At 38.2% G+C, this 17,582-nt stretch overlaps 1 protein-coding gene across 1 annotated transcript in view; it reads right to left on the bottom strand.

Moving 5' to 3' along the window:
• Nucleotides 1–7,437: 7,437 nt before the first annotated feature.
• LOC143440927 (uncharacterized) overlaps nucleotides 7,438–17,582 on the bottom strand; it is a 28,125-nt gene continuing 17,980 nt past the window's right edge. Inside the window, exons 4-6 of the mRNA XM_076927851.1 lie at nucleotides 16,102–16,223; nucleotides 15,181–15,307; nucleotides 7,438–10,450 (exon numbers count right to left, since the gene is read on the bottom strand). Coding sequence (XP_076783966.1) covers nucleotides 8,553–10,450; nucleotides 15,181–15,307; nucleotides 16,102–16,223 — 2,147 coding nt within the window. The 3' untranslated portion in view covers nucleotides 7,438–8,552. The remainder of the gene's footprint in view (nucleotides 10,451–15,180; nucleotides 15,308–16,101; nucleotides 16,224–17,582) is intronic.

Genomic DNA, 17,582 nt, shown 5'->3' with positions numbered 1-17,582 from the left:
TTGTCTATTTGTTTAATCAGTCTCTCTAGCAGCCAACGTGCAGCATCTGCAGCTTGGGAATATATGCAAACAGAACCTCTTCCCCAGATAAGCACTGGATCTGGCCCATTCCAGATTCCAGCTAATGGGTCTTTTCAGAAGACTGTTGCAAAATTCTTTTTGGTATCAGGATGCCAGAATCCTCTTTTAGGATTTTTATATTTGTGATCAGTAGGGTACAATGGAAGTAACAATAGTTGAGCTATCCTCTTTCCTGTAGGAATAGTGACTATCTTCTGAATTGCCTGTGCCATTACCTTAATCTCACCTTGATAATCATTGTCTATAACTCCAGGAAAAATTTGTAGTCCCTGCATAGTAGCACTGCTTCTTCCCACTATCAGGCCAAACACATTTGGATAGAGCAGTCCAAACACTCCAGTGGGTAATGCCTGAGGTCCCATTTCTGGGGTTAATACTGTGTGGGTGACAGAACTGAGGTCCAGTCCTGCGCTTCCTGGTGTTGCTCAACTAAGTTCAAAAAGGGATTTGTGTTTGCTGGTATGACACTGACTGCTCCATAAGCCTATTTTGGCTTGCATTGGTTTGGGTCCTGGAGCTGGCCCCTGTTCCCGTTTCCCTGATTATGGGAAAGGGCGTTTCCTTGTGCATCTCTTTTGGACCTACATTCACTAGCCCAATGCCTTCCATGTTTGCAAAGTGGGCAGAGCCCAGGCTGTTTGCTGGGCTGTCTCTGGGTTAACTCATTTTCTGCCTTGCAATCTCTTGCAAAATGTCTAGGCTTGCCACATTTTAAACATGCCTTTCTGTCTCTACTTGCTAAAAAATTTGTTACTGATTGTCCTTGCATAGCAGCCTCCATAGCTAAGCCCTGTTGGTAGAAGGGACCTATGTCAGAACAGAGTTTGATATACCCTGTAAGGTCTTTCTTTTTCCTCTAGGGTCTAATGGTCACTTGGCAGGCAGAATTGGCATTTTCATATGCAAGTTGTTTCACATAATCTACACCTGCCTCTGCATTACCAAAAATCCTCCCTGCTGTTGTCATTGATGAACAAAGTCAGAAAATCGTTCATCAGGCCCTTGCCTGACTGTTGTTAAAGATGCACCAGGGTCTCCTTTTACCTTCATGGCTGCATTTTGAATTTGAGCATATAAACCTGGATCATATTGCATCTGGTTATCACTAGAAGCAAATTGCCCTTCTACTAAGGCATCAAAGGCCTGCCTGAATGTTTCTACTAGCTGTCTCTTCACAATTTTCATGATACTCTGATTTCCAAATAACATAGTCTCCACCACTAAGAACTGCTCTCACTAACATATTCCAATCACTAGGAGTCAGCCACTCCTCTGCCAGAGACTCTAAAATTACAAGAGTAGAGGGAGTGGTGGCACCATATTGAGATACACCATTTTTTTAAATTCTTTAATAATTTGAAAATTTAAACCCTGTGTGATGTCTCCAAGCAACCCCTTGAGCATCTCTGGTCTCTGATACAGGAAATGCCTTAGCATCTCCCTCCTCTGGCTGATCTGTAGCTGAACTTAAGCTAGAAGATAGGGACTGCCTTTGGACACTGGGTTGAGGAACGTGAAAATCTGGGGAATTTTCACAGTTGGCATCTTGAGACCTCTTCCCTGTCCTTAATTTTTGTAGCTGATTAATTAAGTCCTGATACTCTTTTTCTAACTCTATTAGTTGTTTCAGAATAGAAATTTTATCCTGTAACTCCTTTCTGGGATCTACAACCACTGTCTCCACAATGGGAGACTCTGGAAATGGAGGTGCACTGGGAGAGGGCCTTTCAGAGTCATAATATTTAACTGCCAATTCCTCCAGGTGGGCACAGTCTGGCTCTGACAAATTGTCATCAACCTTTGGTTGTTTTTTAGATTCTAATTTCGGATATAAATATATACTTTTCTTTTTATTTTGAACCTGAAAGACAGCATTTAAACAGTGAAACAAAAGCACACAATTAACACACGTGAGCGGCAGACAACAAAACAAAAACAGAGAGTTAAGTTCAGGCTGACTTATTTCTTGCCCCATTTTCATTATACCTTTCTTGAGGCAGCAGATTCCTGTGGCAATCAGCAGATCCTTCTAACATCCTAACAGGGTCGCTAGTTCCTAATGTCCTAACGTTCTCCTAATGTCCTTCACTAGGTCTCTGGTTCCCTCTGCCTCTTCTTGAGCACCAAAAATGTTGCAACCGGCTCCCCCTACCTGGCTTGAGACAAAAGACTTAACAAGCCTGAATAGTAACTATGTTGCAGCCTTCTCCTCTCTGCCTGGCTTCAAACTGCCACTTGGGTCTTCAGGTCAGGGTCTAGAGGGAGAGAGAGTGAGGATAAGGAGAAAAGACACAAGGAATGGAGACAAGACAGAGGTTCTGATCAAGTCTCTGATCAAGTCTCTTTATTTGAAGGGAAATCTGGGGTATTTATACACTTTTGCCTCACCCCTTGTAGGCGCATAGATATGACATAAGCCTTGGAGGCATGGCTAGCATGTGGACAGCTGCTTTCTAGCCGCTTTCTGCTAAAGGTCGGCTCCCAAAGGTATGGACCTTGAATTCCTGATCTTTCCAAGAATTTTAACATGAAGGGATGTTGAATTTTGTCAAATGCTTTCTCAGTATCTAGTGAGATGATCATGTGATTTTTTTCTTTGACTTTATATAGTGGATTACATTGATGGATTTCTGAATATTGAACCATCTCTGCATTCCTGGGATAAAGCCTACTTGACCATGATGGATGATTGCTTTGATGTGTTGTTGGATTCGGTTTGCAAGCATTTTATTAAGTATTTTTGCATCAATATTCATAAGAGAGATTGGTCTGTAGTTCTCTTTCTTTGTTGGGTCTTTGTGAGGCTTAGGTATGAGCGTAACTGTAGCTTCATAGAATGAATTGGGTATTGTTCCTTCTGTTTCTATTCTGTGGAATAGTTTGAAGAGAATTGGTATTAGCTCTTCCTGGAAGGTCTGATAGAATTCTGCACTAAAACCATCTGGCCTTGTACTTTTTTTGGTGGGGAGATTTTTAATGAATGTTTCTATTTCTTTAGGGGTTATGCGACTGTTTAGATGGTTTATCTGCTCCTCGTTTAACTTTGGTACCTGGTATCTATCTAGAAAATTGCCCATTTCATCCAGATTTGCCAATTTTGTTGAGTATAGGCCTTTGTAGTAGGATCTGACGATTTTTTAAAATTTCCTCTGTTCTTCTTGTAATCTCTCCCTTTTCAGTTCTGATTTTATTAATTTGAGTACTGTCTCTGCACCCTTTGGTTAGTCTGGCTAAGGGTTTGTCTATCTTGTTGATTTTCTCAAAGAACCAGCTCCTGGTTTTGTTGATATTTTGTATAGTTCTTTTTGTTTCAACTTGGTTGATTTCAGCCCTGAGTTTGATTATTTCCTGCCGTCTACTCCTCTTGGGTATATTAGCTTCTTTTTGTTCTAACACTTTCAGGTATTCTGTCAAGTTATTAATGTATGCTCTTTCCATTTTCTTTTTGTGGGCACTTAGAGCTATGATTTTTCCTCTTAGTACTGCTTTCAATGAGTCCCACATGTTTTGATATGATGTGTCCTCATTTTCATTTAAATCAAAACATCTTTGATTTCTTTCTTTATTTCTTCCTTGATCAAGTTATTATTGAGTAGAGTATTGTTCAGTTTCCACGTGTATGTGGGCTTTCCGTTGTTTTTGTCCATGTCAAAGATTAGTCTTAGTCCATGGTGGTCTGATAGGGTACAAAAGATTATTTCAATATTTTTGTATCTGTTGAGGCCTGTTTTGTGACCAATTATATGGTCTATTTTGGAGAAGGTACCATGAGGTGCTGAGAAAAAGGTATATTCTTTTGTTTTAGGATGAAATGTGCTATAAGTGTCAGTTAAGTCCAATTGGTTCATAACTTCTGTTAGTTTCATTGTGTCTCGGTTTAGTTTCTGTTTCCATGATCTGTCCATAGCTGAGAGTGGGGAGTTGAAATCTCCCACTATTATTGTATGAGGTGAAATGCATGCTTTAAGCTTTAATAAAGATTCTTTTATGTATGTGGGTGCCCTTGCATTTGGGGCATAGATGTTCAGAATTACAAGTTCTTCTTGGTACATTTTTTCCTTTGATGAATATGAAGTGTCCTTCTTTATCTTTTTTGAATACTTTTGGTTGAAAAACAATTTTATTTGATATTAAAATTGCTACTCCAGCTTGTTTCTTGGGGCCATTTGCTTGGAAGATTGTTTTCCAACCTTTTACTCTGAGGTAGTGTCTGTCTTTTTCACAGAGGTGCGTTTCTTGTATGCAGCAAAATGTTGGGTCCTGTTTATGTATCCAATCTGATAGTCTATGTCTTTTTATTGGAGAATTGAGTTCAATGATATTAAGAGATATTAAGGAAAAATGAATGTTGTTTCCTGTTATTTTTGTTATTGGCAGTGGAGTTTGTATAGCTACCTTCTTTTAGGGTTTTTGGAAGATTACTTTCTTGCTTTTTCTAGGTTGTAGTTTCCATCCTTGTGTTGGAGTTTTCCACCAATTATCCTTTGAAGTGCTGGGTTTGTGTTGAGATACTGTGTAAATTTGGATTTGTCATGGAATATTTTGGTTTCTCCATCAATATTGATTCAGAGTTTTGCTGGGTATAGTAGTCTGGGCTGGCATTTGTGTTCTTTTAGGGTCTCTATGATATCAGTCTAGGATCTTCTGGCTTTTATAGTCTGTGGTGAGAAGTCTGGTGTAATTCTTATAGGTCTGCCTTTATATGTTACTTTACCTTTTTCCTTTACTGCTCTTAGTATTTTTTTTTGTTTTGTTTTGTAAAATTGATGTTTTGATTATTCTGTGATGGGAGGTATTTCTTTTCTGGTCTAGTCTATTTGGGGTTCTATAGGCTTCTTGTATATTCATGGACATCTCTTTTTTTAAGGTTAGGGAAGTTTTCCTCTATAATTTTGTTGAAGATATTTACTGGCCCTTTAAGTTGGGTGTCTTCCCCCTCATCTCTACCTATTATCCTTAGGTTTGGTCTTCTCATTTTGTCTTGGATTTCCTGGATGTTTTGGGTTAGGAGGTTTTTGCATTTTGCATTTTCTTTGACAGTTGTGTCAATGTTTTCCATGGTATCTTCTGCACATGAGATTCTCTCTTCTATCTCTTGTATTCTGTTGGTAATGCTTGCATCTATGGCCTCTGGCCTTTTTCTTAGGTTTTCTATCTCCAGGGTAGTCTCCCTTTGAGATTTCTTTATTGCTTCTACTTCCATTTTTAGATCCTGGACAGTTTTGTTTAATTCCTTCACCTGTTTGGTTGTGTTTTCTTGCATTTCTTTACGGGCTTCTACCTCTTTACCTGTGTTTTCCTCAAATTCTTTGAGGGTGTTATTTATGACCTTCTTAAAGTCCTCTAACATCATCATGAGAAGTGATTTTAATTCTGTGTCCTGCTTTTCCTGTGTGATGTGGTGTTCAGGGCTTGCTATGGTTGGAGAACTGGGTTCTGGTGATGCCAAGTAACTTTGGTTTCTGTTGTTTACATTCCTGCGCTTGCCTTTTGCCATTTGGTTAACTCTAGTGTTACCCTCTGTCACTGGTTCTGACTGGGGACTGTCTTTCCAGTTATCTTGCTTGTGTCAGAACTCTTCAGGGTCCAGATGTCTCTGTGATCCTTTGATCCTGAGCTCCAGCTGCTCTGAGTGCAGTGTCTCTTCTAGGATGTCTCGGGGTAAGGTGTCTTCTTGAGAGCAGACCAACTAGGTGTTCACTGCTCTGAGTGCAGAAGTTCCTCTAGAATATCTCAGGATAAGGGGACTGCTGCTCTGGGTTCTGTGGCTCCTCTAGGATGACTCTGGGTATGGTGTCACCTGCTTTGAGGTCAGTGGCCTCTTTAGGATGTCTTAGGATACAGTTTCCACAAGAGTGCAGGCCCACTTAGTGTCTACCTCTCTGAGGACACTGACCTCTCTGGGCTGACTCCAGATGCAGTTTCCACAAGGGTATAGACCCACTGGAAGCCTGTTCCTGCCCCTGGGATCCAGAGAGGAGCAGAGGGGGAGTGGAATTTCACAAGGGCAGGGTTTGGGTACCTGGGGGGGCGTGTCCTGAGAGCTTCCTACTCCCAGCTGTGGCTCTGGTGCATAGAGTGGTGCACAACTAGCCCTACCTGACTCCCTGAGGACACTGGCCTCTCAGGGATGTCTCAGGATACAGTTTCCACAAGGGTGCAGACCCTCTGGTTGTCTGCCTCCCTGGGGACACTGGCCTCCTAGGGATGTCTCAGGATAAAGTCTCTACAAGGGTGCAGACCCTGCTGGGTGTCTGCCTAAGCTACTGGGATGGATTCAAAGAGTGGCGGAAGAGGAGTGCTAAAGGTGTGTGACTTAAGGGCATGACTTAGAGATCAGATTTAGAGACAAGACCTAAGGCCATGACTTAAAGGTGTGGCTTAGAAGTGAGACATATAAAAGGCGAGAGGCAGACAGAAGAAATTATTACTAAGTATTAGGTACTTGGAGTGGGCACTTGAGACTTGAGACAGGCATTAGTTATTAGGCACTTAGCACTTGGACAAAGGACTTGGAACTGGGAAAGAGATTAGCAAGTGGAACTAGGATTAGGTGCTAGGAACTACCGACTTGGAACTAGGGAGTTGGAGAGAAGAGAGACTGAAGAATAAACGGGATTGAATCACACTCTGTCTGGTCTCCATTTCTCGAATCCGTCCTCACTCTCTGTCTTGCAAAACCCTGACCCTCGGACCAGAGCAGCCTGGAGCAGTATGGGTTCTAATAATTTAGCCCCCAAAGCTTTTGGCAGTGCCGGTTCCAACACTGACAGAGCAGTCCAGAACATTTTTGGCTCCCAAATGTGGGGCAGAATGGTCCTCAACATTTTGGCCCTCAAGCATGGGGCAGCTTGGGCCTCTACAATTTGGCAGGCTGGAGTTGTTTTGTTGGGGGAGATGGGTTCTGAGTCCACAGAGCTCCCTGTGCCTATGGGCCTTTCAGAGAGCCCCTTAGCAGTTGCCATGTGTTCAGTAGAACTCATGGGATGCCTTCAGGCTGTGGTGTCCTCAGGGCAGCAGATCTGCAGGGTAGAACACGCCTGCTGGAAGAGCTCTACATCATTTTCATATAATTCAAAGTACTTGTTATAAAGGCAGAGTCACGAGGAGATTAATGGTATCTCTGTCCTAAGACCACTGAAAATATTTGTTCTCTTATGGTTTTAAGAAACACCTGTGATATTAGAGCAATGTTGAAAACATTGCTCTAATATTCATTTTATGTTACAAGTGTGCAGAAAATACTAATGGGTTTGGTACTTTTTTTGTGTGTATGGGAGACATTTTTCTGGGAAGATGCAACATATATATTCATCTACCCATCCCAAGTGGGAATTAAAAACAACCAAATCCAACTTGTTGAACCAATGATCTTTATTGGAGTTTCATACAGGACTCAGGAGAAAGAGTTAGTAAATGAGAGCCCAAGGGACTAATGACAATTGCTATTCTGAAATTTGAAACCATGATATGATACAGATTATAAATACTGGACTCTGGAAGCTAACTGCATATTTCTAGGAATATCTACAGGATAAAGAACATCCTATGTTTGTGGCTTAGTTTGTCAAATTCTCTTTTTACAAGTATAGTTTGTCTGAGTATCTTAATTTGAGTTAAGCAAACAGAATACTGACAATTTCATTTGCTAGTTTGAGGCAAGTATTTCCCAGCTGCTTTTTGAAATATATCATTTTGGTCTCCAGGAGACTTACACAATTCCATATTCTTCTAGCTTCTCAACTGTGTCTTCATTATGACAAAGTTGAAAGTGAACAAATAAAAACTTTTAATGAAAATTATTTCCTTCATTGTAACATTTTCAGTTTCTCCCAGCATGAACCCTGGATAGTTTCTAAGATTTGAGCATTAATTAAGCACATTCACTAACTTCTTTTATACATAATAAATAATTCTTCAGTGTGGAGCCTCAAGTGTTGGAAATGATGCAGCTTGAATAAAGCACATAGCCCATTTTTTCCAGTGGACACTTTTTTCTGACTATACATTTCCAGGTATTTTCTTTGATCAGATATTTGGATAAAGATCTTTCCTCATACATTACATGTCTAAAGTTTTTGTCCTGTATACATTCTTTGATAAAGCAACAGTAAATGGTTTGACATTTACTACATTTATAAGGACTCTCTTATATGTATTCTCTGATGAATTCAAAGATGATATTCCTTGGGAATGGTTTTTCTCATTCACTTCATTTGTTAGGTTTCTCTGCTGTATGTATTCTTTGATGAGTGCTAAGATTGTTTTTGGCTAAAGAATTCATCACATTCACTATATTTTTAAGGTTTTTCTCCTGCATGAATTCTCTGATGAATTCTAAGACTACTTTTGCAGGTAAAGTATTTGTCACATTCACTACATTTGAATGTTTTCTCTCCTGTATGAAATCTCTGATGAATAAGAAGACTGAATTTTGGGGGAAATCATATGTCACATTCATATTGTAACGTTTATTCTCCTGTATGAATTCTCTGATGTTTTCTAAGATTGCCTTTGTGAGAAAAGCATTTGTCACATTCACTACATTTGTAAGGCTTCTCTCCTGTATGAACTCTCTGATGAACATTAAGATGGCTTTTGCGGGTAAAGCATTTGCCACATTCACTACATTTGTAAGGTTTCTCTCCTGTATGAATTCTTTGATGAATAATAAGACTGCCCTTTTGGGTAAAGTATCTGGCACATTCATTACATTTGTAAGGTTTCTTATCTGTATGAATTTTCTGATGACTGCTGAGCCTGGCTTTCAGGGTAAAACATTTGTCACATTCACTACATTTATACGGTTGATTTCCGGAATGTATTCTCTGATGACTTCTAAGACAATATTTGTCAGTAAAGCATTTGTCACATTCACAGCATTTGTAAAGTTTCTCTCCTAGATGAATGCTCTGATGAATACTAAGACTGCTTTTGCGGGTAAAGCATTTGTCACATTCATTACATTTGTAGGGTTTTTCTCCTGTATGAATACTCTGATGAATAATAAGACTGCTTTTTTGAGTAAAGAATTTGTCACACTCACTACATTTATAAGGTTTCTCTCCTGTATGAATTCGCTCATGAATTCTAAGATTGCCTTTCAGGGTAAAAGATTTGTCACATTCACTACATTTGTAAGGTTTCTCTCCTGAATGTATTCTTTGATGAATTCTAAGACGATACTTCTTGGTAAAGTATTTGTCACATTCAATACATCTGTAAAGTTTTTCTCCTGTGTGAATTCTCTGATGAATAATAAGATCACTTTTAAGGGTAAAGCATTTGTCACATTCACTACATTTGTAACCTTGATCTCCTGTATGAATTATCTGATGAATGATGAGACTGCATTTTTGGGTAAAGCCTTTGTCACATTCGCTGCATTTGTAAGGTTTTTCTCCCGTATGAATACTCTGATGTCTTCTAAGATCGCCTTTGTGGGTAAAGCATTTGTCACATTGACTACATTTGTAAGGTTTCTCTCCTGTATGAATTTGCTGATGAATTCTAAGATTGCCTTTCAGGGTAAAACATTTGTCACATTCACTACATTTGTAAGGTTTTTCTCCTGTATGAATACTCTGATGTCTTTTAAGATTACTTTTGTGGGTAAAACATTTGTCACATTCACTACATTTGTAAGCTTTCTCTCCTGTGTGGATAATCTGATGACATGTAAGGCCACTTTTGTAGCTGAAGCATTTGTCACATTCACTGCATTTGTAAGGTTTTTCTCCTGTATGAATTCTCTGATGTTTTCTCAGATCACCAATTTGGGTAAAGCGTTTGTCACATTCATTACATCTGTAAGGTTTCTTTCCTGTATGATTTCTCTGATGAATAATAAGACTGTATTTTTGGGTAAAGTACTTGTCACATTCACTACATTTGTAAGGTTTCTCTCCAGTATGAACTGTCTGATGTTGTCTAAGTTTGCATTTCTTGGTGAAACATTTGGCACATTCACTACATTGGTAGGGTTTCTTTTTATTACTGGTTTGTTCCAGCATGAGCTTTTGTTTAGAGTCAAAATTTTTATCAACAAATGTACCATTGTATTCTTGCTTTCCGCTGTGGATTCCCTGAGTTAAACTAATTGTAGAACAGAAATTTAAACAGTTTACAGGGTTTTTATATTTGCAAGATTCTCTGTTGTTTCCAGTTTCAAGCCTGTTTAGGTTCGGTGATTCAACAGATGTATGCCTGAGGTTAGTTTTATAAGGAGTACTCTGGGTGGATTTATGAATGATTTTGACAAGCTCTTGACAGTTATAAGACTTCACTTGGTTATTCCCATGCTCATGGACAATATGTTGCAGGTCTTGATCTAAGATGTTTTCATATTTATGGCACATGACATGATTCTCTGAAAAAAAAAATGAAATTAGAGATGACAGGGATTAGTGGATGAGCAAGACAATATACCACCATATTCCCTGAAATTTTCTAATGTAAATTAGAGATCTCAAAGATAGAGCTCTCAAAAACTGCCTTTCCTGTTTCACATTATGACATGGATGGTTAGAACAATCTCAAATCTCATCTATATGAAATGACAGAAAATAATAATAGCCTTCTATATCTTATTTGAAAACTGTGCTTTGCAGAAGGTAAAAAGAATAGGTGGAAGTCACTCCTGGCCCGAGCACTGGTTCCTTCTGGTCTGGGGCTGAGTACTGAGCAGATCCTAGTCGGCAGCTCTGCCCCCAATCTCTAAGAACCCAGAGGAAGTGGGGTTCCCAATTGCTCTAAGCCTGGCATTATCTTAGGTAAGCAGACAGCAACACCCGCCCCATACAGGGAGTAAGTGGGATACACAAAGTCCCATGAAGTCACTCCTGGCCCAGACCACTGAGCAGATTTTGGGCCCCAGCTCTTACCCCAGTAGGAACACCCACCCAACAAAGTTCTGATAAAACCAAAATAATAGGAAAGACAGGCTCCAGTCAGATACAGTGCAGGTAGCACTAAGGAGATCAAGATGGTAAAAGGCAAGCACAAGAACATAAGCATCAGCAACCCAGGGTATTTGGCATCAGTAGAACCTAGTTCTCCCACACAAGAAAGTTTTGAATTCCCCATAGTACTAGGAAAGCAAGATTTAGATTTAAAATCACTTCTAATGATGAAGATAGAGAACTTTAAGAAAAACATAAATAACACTCTCAAAGAATTTGAGAAGAACACAGGTAGACTGGTAGAAGCACTTAAAGAGGAAATACAAAAATCCCTTAAAGAATTACAAGAGAACACAACCAAACAGGTGAATGAATTGAACAAAACCATCCAGGATCTAAAAATGGAAGTAAAAACAATAAATACATCTCAATGGGAGACTACCCTGGAGAGAGAAAACCTAGGAAAGAGATTAGGAGTCACAGACGTAAGCAACAACAACAGAATACAAGAGACAGAAGAGAGAATCTCAGGTTCAGAAGATACCATAGAAGATACTGACACAACTGTCAAAGAAAAGGCACAATGCAAAAAGTTCTTAATAAAAAACATCCAGGAAATCCAGGACACAATGAGAAGAACAAACATAAGGATAATAGGTATAGATGAGAGTGAAGACTCCCAACTTAAAGGGCCAATAAATATCTTCAACAAAATTATAGAAGAAAACTTCCCTAATCTAAAGAAAGAGATGCCCATAAACATACAAAAAGCTTATAGAATGCCAAATATAATAGACCAGAAAAGAAATACCTCCTGACACATAATAATCAAAACACCAAGTGCACAAAACAAAGAAAGAATATTAAATGCAGTAAGGAAAAAAGGCCAAGTAACATATAAAGCAGACCTATCAGAATTACACTAGACTTCTCACCAGATACTATAAAAGTTAGAAGATGCTGTACAGATGTGATACAGATCCTAAGAGAACACAAATGCCAGCCCAGGCTACTATACCCAGCAAAATTCTCAATTACCATAGATGGAGAAACCAAGATATTCCATGACATAACCAAATTTACACAATATCTTTACACAAACCCAGCATTACAAAGGATAATAGCAGGAAAGCTTCAATATAAGGAGGGAAATTATACCCTAGAAAAAGTAAGAAAGTAATCCTCTTCCAACAAATCCAAAAGAAGATAGCCACACAAAGATAATTTCACCTCTAATAATAACAAAAATAACAAGAAGCAACAATCACTGTTCCTTAACATCTGTTAATGTCCATGGACTCAGTCTGCTAATTAAAACACTTAGGCTACTGGACTGGATACATAAACAGGGCCCAGCATTTTGCTGCATACCAGAAACCCACCTCAGTGAGAAAGACAGACTCTATCTTAGAGTAAAAGGTTGGAAAACAATTATTCAAGAAAATGGCCCTAAGAAACAAGGTGGAGTAGCCATTCTAAAATCTCCAGCCCGAGAACACAAAGTGGGAGGGGGGTTATGGCTCCACCTGTATAGGTAGTTGAGGGTGGCCTTGCCAGGCATCAGTGGAAGTGGACAGCCTAGGTACCTGAAAGTTTGGATTCCCTAGTGTTGGGGAATTTCAAGAGCAGGGAGGTGGGAATGAGAGGATCGTGGGAGCTCACCCTCATAGTAATTGGAGGAGAGGGGATGGAGTAAGGGGTTAGGCATTAGTGGAAGTAGAGGACCTTGGTGCCTGAAAGTTTGGATTCCATAGTGTTGGGGAATTAAGAAGAGGGAGGTAAAAATAAGAGGATGGTGGGAGCACACCCTCATAGAAACTCCCAGAATTATATGGATTAGACATAACAGAGGCAGGCCGCCAGAAGACTACATTCCAGAATTCAAACAAAAAAAATTATCTTGACACTAAAATTTGTTTTGAGAATTTTATATTGCAGAATACACAGCCTTGGTGTATCTACTCATCAAGTGAACTGAGCAGACCTGCTCTAACCTCTGATGTCCTGGAATTGCAACTGGATGCAGTGAAGACACAGACGTCAGAGGCTTATCAATTTACTCTTCTCCCTTCCCCTCTTCTAATATCTCAACGCCCATAATCAGCTTGAAGAAGTTAATGAAGAGTCGGCGCCCCTATTCCCTAGGCTTGGGGACTGAGGTGGTTAATATTGGGCTGTCTTTCTAGGGAAAAGTAGTGGTTTTGTTAGAACAGGGAGGATTAGCTAGGATTTGTTGCATAGCCATAACCTATTGGTAGAAATATATATAACTGTTATTAAGATGAAGTTATAATTTCTTAAATGGTACAAAATTTACTTTGATTTCAAATTTAAGGTTTTCATTGGTATCAGCTTCTTATTGATATAAAAGTGAGATTAATATTGTTACTCTCAGAGGCATTGTGCCTATATAACACATTTAGGAATACAAGGCTTAGACCCAGTCCTTCTTTAACTTTTTTAACTGATTTGAGATGGTTAGCCTGTGAGTTAAGGGACTATAGCAAATTCATGGCTCTATGTTTACTATTAGGGTCCTTTCTATATTTTATTTAGCTAAGAGGAGTTAACAAACAATAGTCCAGATTTCTTACATGGATAGTTGGTTTTCAAAATGTCAGAAGTCCACAGAATTGACATTACAAATATTTCTGTATTAATGTCTATTTTGATTAGAAACCTGTCTGCTCCTGAGAGCTTCCTGTCTTGGATTCTAAGAAGAAATCAAGCATCTTTGGAGTTACTCCAGTTGTGGTGTGACAGCCACTAGGCAAGAATTGCCTCTTTTCATCTACATACAAATTACTGGCCAGAAAAGGACACACTTGCAGAACAGTCGACTGAATATATCTGCCAAGACAGAGCAATCAGCTCTTAATTATTCTGCATCACTAGGTCTGTCAGATGATCCTGGGCCAGAAGGCTGAAGATCAAATGCTCCAACTTTTTGTAGTATAGGGACTGTCGAGGAGCTCAGCGGTCTCTATAATTTGGCTAAGTATTAGAAGCTATGCTTTGAGCTTTCCATAATTTCAGTTAACTCAGTCATTCTGGATTTCTGACGGGTTGAAGACTTATAGTCTCATAGCCAATCCCGGCCATTTATTTTGAGAGAAAAGATTTCAGAGGATGGTTTTCAGCTGATATTCATTCTAAAGCCAAGAAAAAAAAAAGCCAGGTTCATAATTAAGTTTTTTAGTTTGGATGGACGACAGAGGTTCTGTTTAGTCAACAAAATGACAGACTGGGTATTAGGTCTATCTTGTATCTTACTGACACAAATTGGTATAGTTATGTTCTAATTGTATTCTAAGAGAAAAGTTTGATTTTAACAGGATGGGTGATAGGTAGGAGGATCTAAGGTGGGAGGAGTAAGGAGAGGAGGAGAAGGAGAGGAGGAGCTAGGTGACAAGGGGGGCGGGACATGGAGGTAGATGTTTTCCTGTCCCTATCAGTCAAAGATAATTGATATATCTAAGTTGGGTATTGGGTTACACTTCTGATTGATACTGAGCATTACAAAACTTATAAAGCCTTTAATAAAGATTTTCACATAAAAAAAAGAATAGGTGATGGAACAGTAAAGGACTCTGAGAAAGGTGCTCTCTGAAGGATTATGTAAAAAAAGGTTCTCTATATTCTTGTTTATGTTTTGTGACAGAGTAATACAGTTTAGCTTTGATCAGCTAGGAATTCATTATGTAATCCACATTGGCATGGAACTCATGAGATAAAAGCCATGCTGTACCAGAATTAAACATAGAAACCACAGGACAAAAACTAAATAAATAAGGAACAACAATATTCTCACAACCAACACCTCGTTTTCTATTTAGAAACTTCTGCATTTTTAAAATTCATAAACAACTGAAGACTTAAATGCAACATTATAGTTAGAATATTCCAATTATTACAGGTGTGGCAATACATTCTCTTGCTCTGAATACTCAGGTTTCTTTGAATGTTGAACTTTTGATTAAAAGCAGATACAATGTTTTTGAGAGCTTATACAGAAGACAATACTAGATCCTCTTCTAAAAAGTGGAGCAAAATGTAAAGGAAACACAATAAAGAACTTATGTTGGTATCAGGAATTTTTCTTATTCTGGGAGTCTCTAGACATGTCAGAGAGTTTATATACACACAAGAGGTAAAATCAAAGAATGAATCAGGAATTTTACAAGAAGGCTATTCTTACCCACAAAAACCAGATTGTTGTAATTCTCCAGCATCACATCCATGTACAATGCCCTCTGAGCAAGGTCAAGACTTTCCCATTCCTCCTGTGAGAAGTCCACAGCCACATCCTTGAATGTTAACTGACCCTGTAACAGAAAATTACCTGTATATCATGTGCTGCTGGAGAAAAGTGTTTTCCAAGATGAAAAAGACCTAAAGAATAAGAGTCATGTTGTGATAAATATGAGTCATGGGAAATATTCAAGGAAAAAAAAATCCAATAGAAGTGGTATAGGAATGTGTCAGAAGTTAAGCATTGCTGCTCTTATGAGACAATGCAGAGAATGACATACTATATTGAGTACATTCCTAAAGTCTCTCTCCTTCATGAATTTTCTCATGTTTTCTAAGACTTTAGCAACAGATGAATATGCTACCATCACTTCATTTGAAAATTTGTGTGCAGTTTGAATTCTGTAATCCTAAATTGTTTCCCAGCACCCACATGAACTGCAGAACACATTTTTATTTCTAATCCTTTAAAATCTGGTGCTCTCTTCTGAACTCTAAAGGCTGGAGGAATATATAGCACATATGCATACATTCGGGTAAATGCACTAACATACATAAAAGGAAGTGAAATTTAATTTTAATAAAGAATGTTACCTGTCATAGTCTTAGTCTTTATTGTAGTTTTGTTTTCTTTGAAACTGGATTACATAGTGGAATCATAAATAGAAAACTTTTAGGGAATGTAAAATCTATGCTGGAATAATAATGCTGGAATTTACCACTATGAATTATAAGGTTGTTATCAACCAGAATCAAACATCACAGATGGTCAAGTTACAATGAGTAAAACTGTGCTTCTAAATTCTACAGCTAATAGCCTTGCTCACCCATGGACATTATATCAATCCTGTCTGCAGCTGGGTCTCACCTGACTGTACTGTATCTTAGTCGACATCCTGAGGACTAGGTACAATGCTGTACCCTTTGTAGAGCAAAGAGGTAGAAAGTGAAATGTAGAATTGTTGGATGAATTAAGAACCACACTTTTTTCTTTAAACAGAAAAAGAGTATAATGTCAGTGAACACATTCAATATTCATAAGGACACACAGAATAAAGTACTTTAAAAGATGTTTTATGAGACTATATTCACAACATTACTATATATAAAAAATAGTAAAGAACATTAAATTTATTTACAGTTTTCTCAAAGTTGACATATACAATACAGATAATAACAATTTCATAAATTCCAATTGGTCTTTTACTACAGAATTAAACATGTATGTATAAATAAATGGTATGTGTGACAATGCACTCAGATGAAGTAGAATAATTTTCTTGGATCAAATTGTGTTTTTAAATTGAGAGAATTATACTAAGCCTTTTAAAGATATTATTGGTAGTGAGACTGACTTAAGTGAAAACTTGAATCTTTTCATTTTAACTTGCTTTTCTTTGCTTTCTACACACATTGAAGTTAACTACCATGCCTGACTTTAGTCCCAAGAGCCTGATGATGAACTCAGGTATTCACGGGCATAATGTGCCACTCAATACACATAAAAACATGCAGATAAACACTTAAAATCTCAAGCATGTGAAAAGAATACTATTGTAAAGAAATAGCACCACAGCCCTTCAGAGACATTCCTTTATGTAATACATAGCTTGGAAAAGAGAAAAAAACATATGAAGGAATGAACATTCTTTCCATTAAAGAAGAGAAGAGAAGAGAAGAGAAGAGAAAAGAAGAGAAGAATTAAGAGCAACATTAAGTAATGGTTGAAATTTCATGGCTTATACAAAGTACGAAGGCAATACTCTCCAGGAAAATCTTACTACTACATTCCATGTTCTGCAATAAAAATGTACACATAGCAGTGTTCATACTACTTCTAAAATGATGAAACAAAGGAGAAATAGAAAATAATCATCTGTATCTTGAGAACTTACCACACTGAGCACTGGTCAGACTCTTCAGAGACAAACAGATTTCATGTGTCAACAAATCCATGATTACTGTGTTACTCAAAATGCCAAAAAGAGATACTAGAATACTACAATCTGCATTCCCTAAAAACACATCAATATTATGGAAAGAGAGAGCCACATATTCCTTCCATCATCTGTGCCTCTACGGAGCTGATGTTAGGTATTAGGATTCAAGACAGTGAGTGTATTCTAATTCTACTTTCCCATAAACTCTTCTCTTCCATATATTTGCCTATCCAGATCCACAATCTTGTTTCTAGAAACCTAAACATTCCTGAAACAGCACCTGAGACCTCCGTTCCCCACTAATATAAAAGGGCACAAGTTCATCCAATGTAGAAATTAGCTATCAATATATTCATTGAGAATCATTTGCAGTAAATTCACTATCATACCCGAAGGTCTTCACTTTTTG

This window comes from Arvicanthis niloticus, chromosome 30 (genome assembly GCF_011762505.2).
Source record: "Arvicanthis niloticus isolate mArvNil1 chromosome 30, mArvNil1.pat.X, whole genome shotgun sequence".
In the NCBI taxonomy this organism is placed as follows: Eukaryota; Metazoa; Chordata; class Mammalia; order Rodentia; family Muridae; genus Arvicanthis; species Arvicanthis niloticus.
The sequence above is the reverse complement of the archived record's forward strand: the minus strand, read 5'-3'. Positions and strand labels throughout refer to the sequence as shown.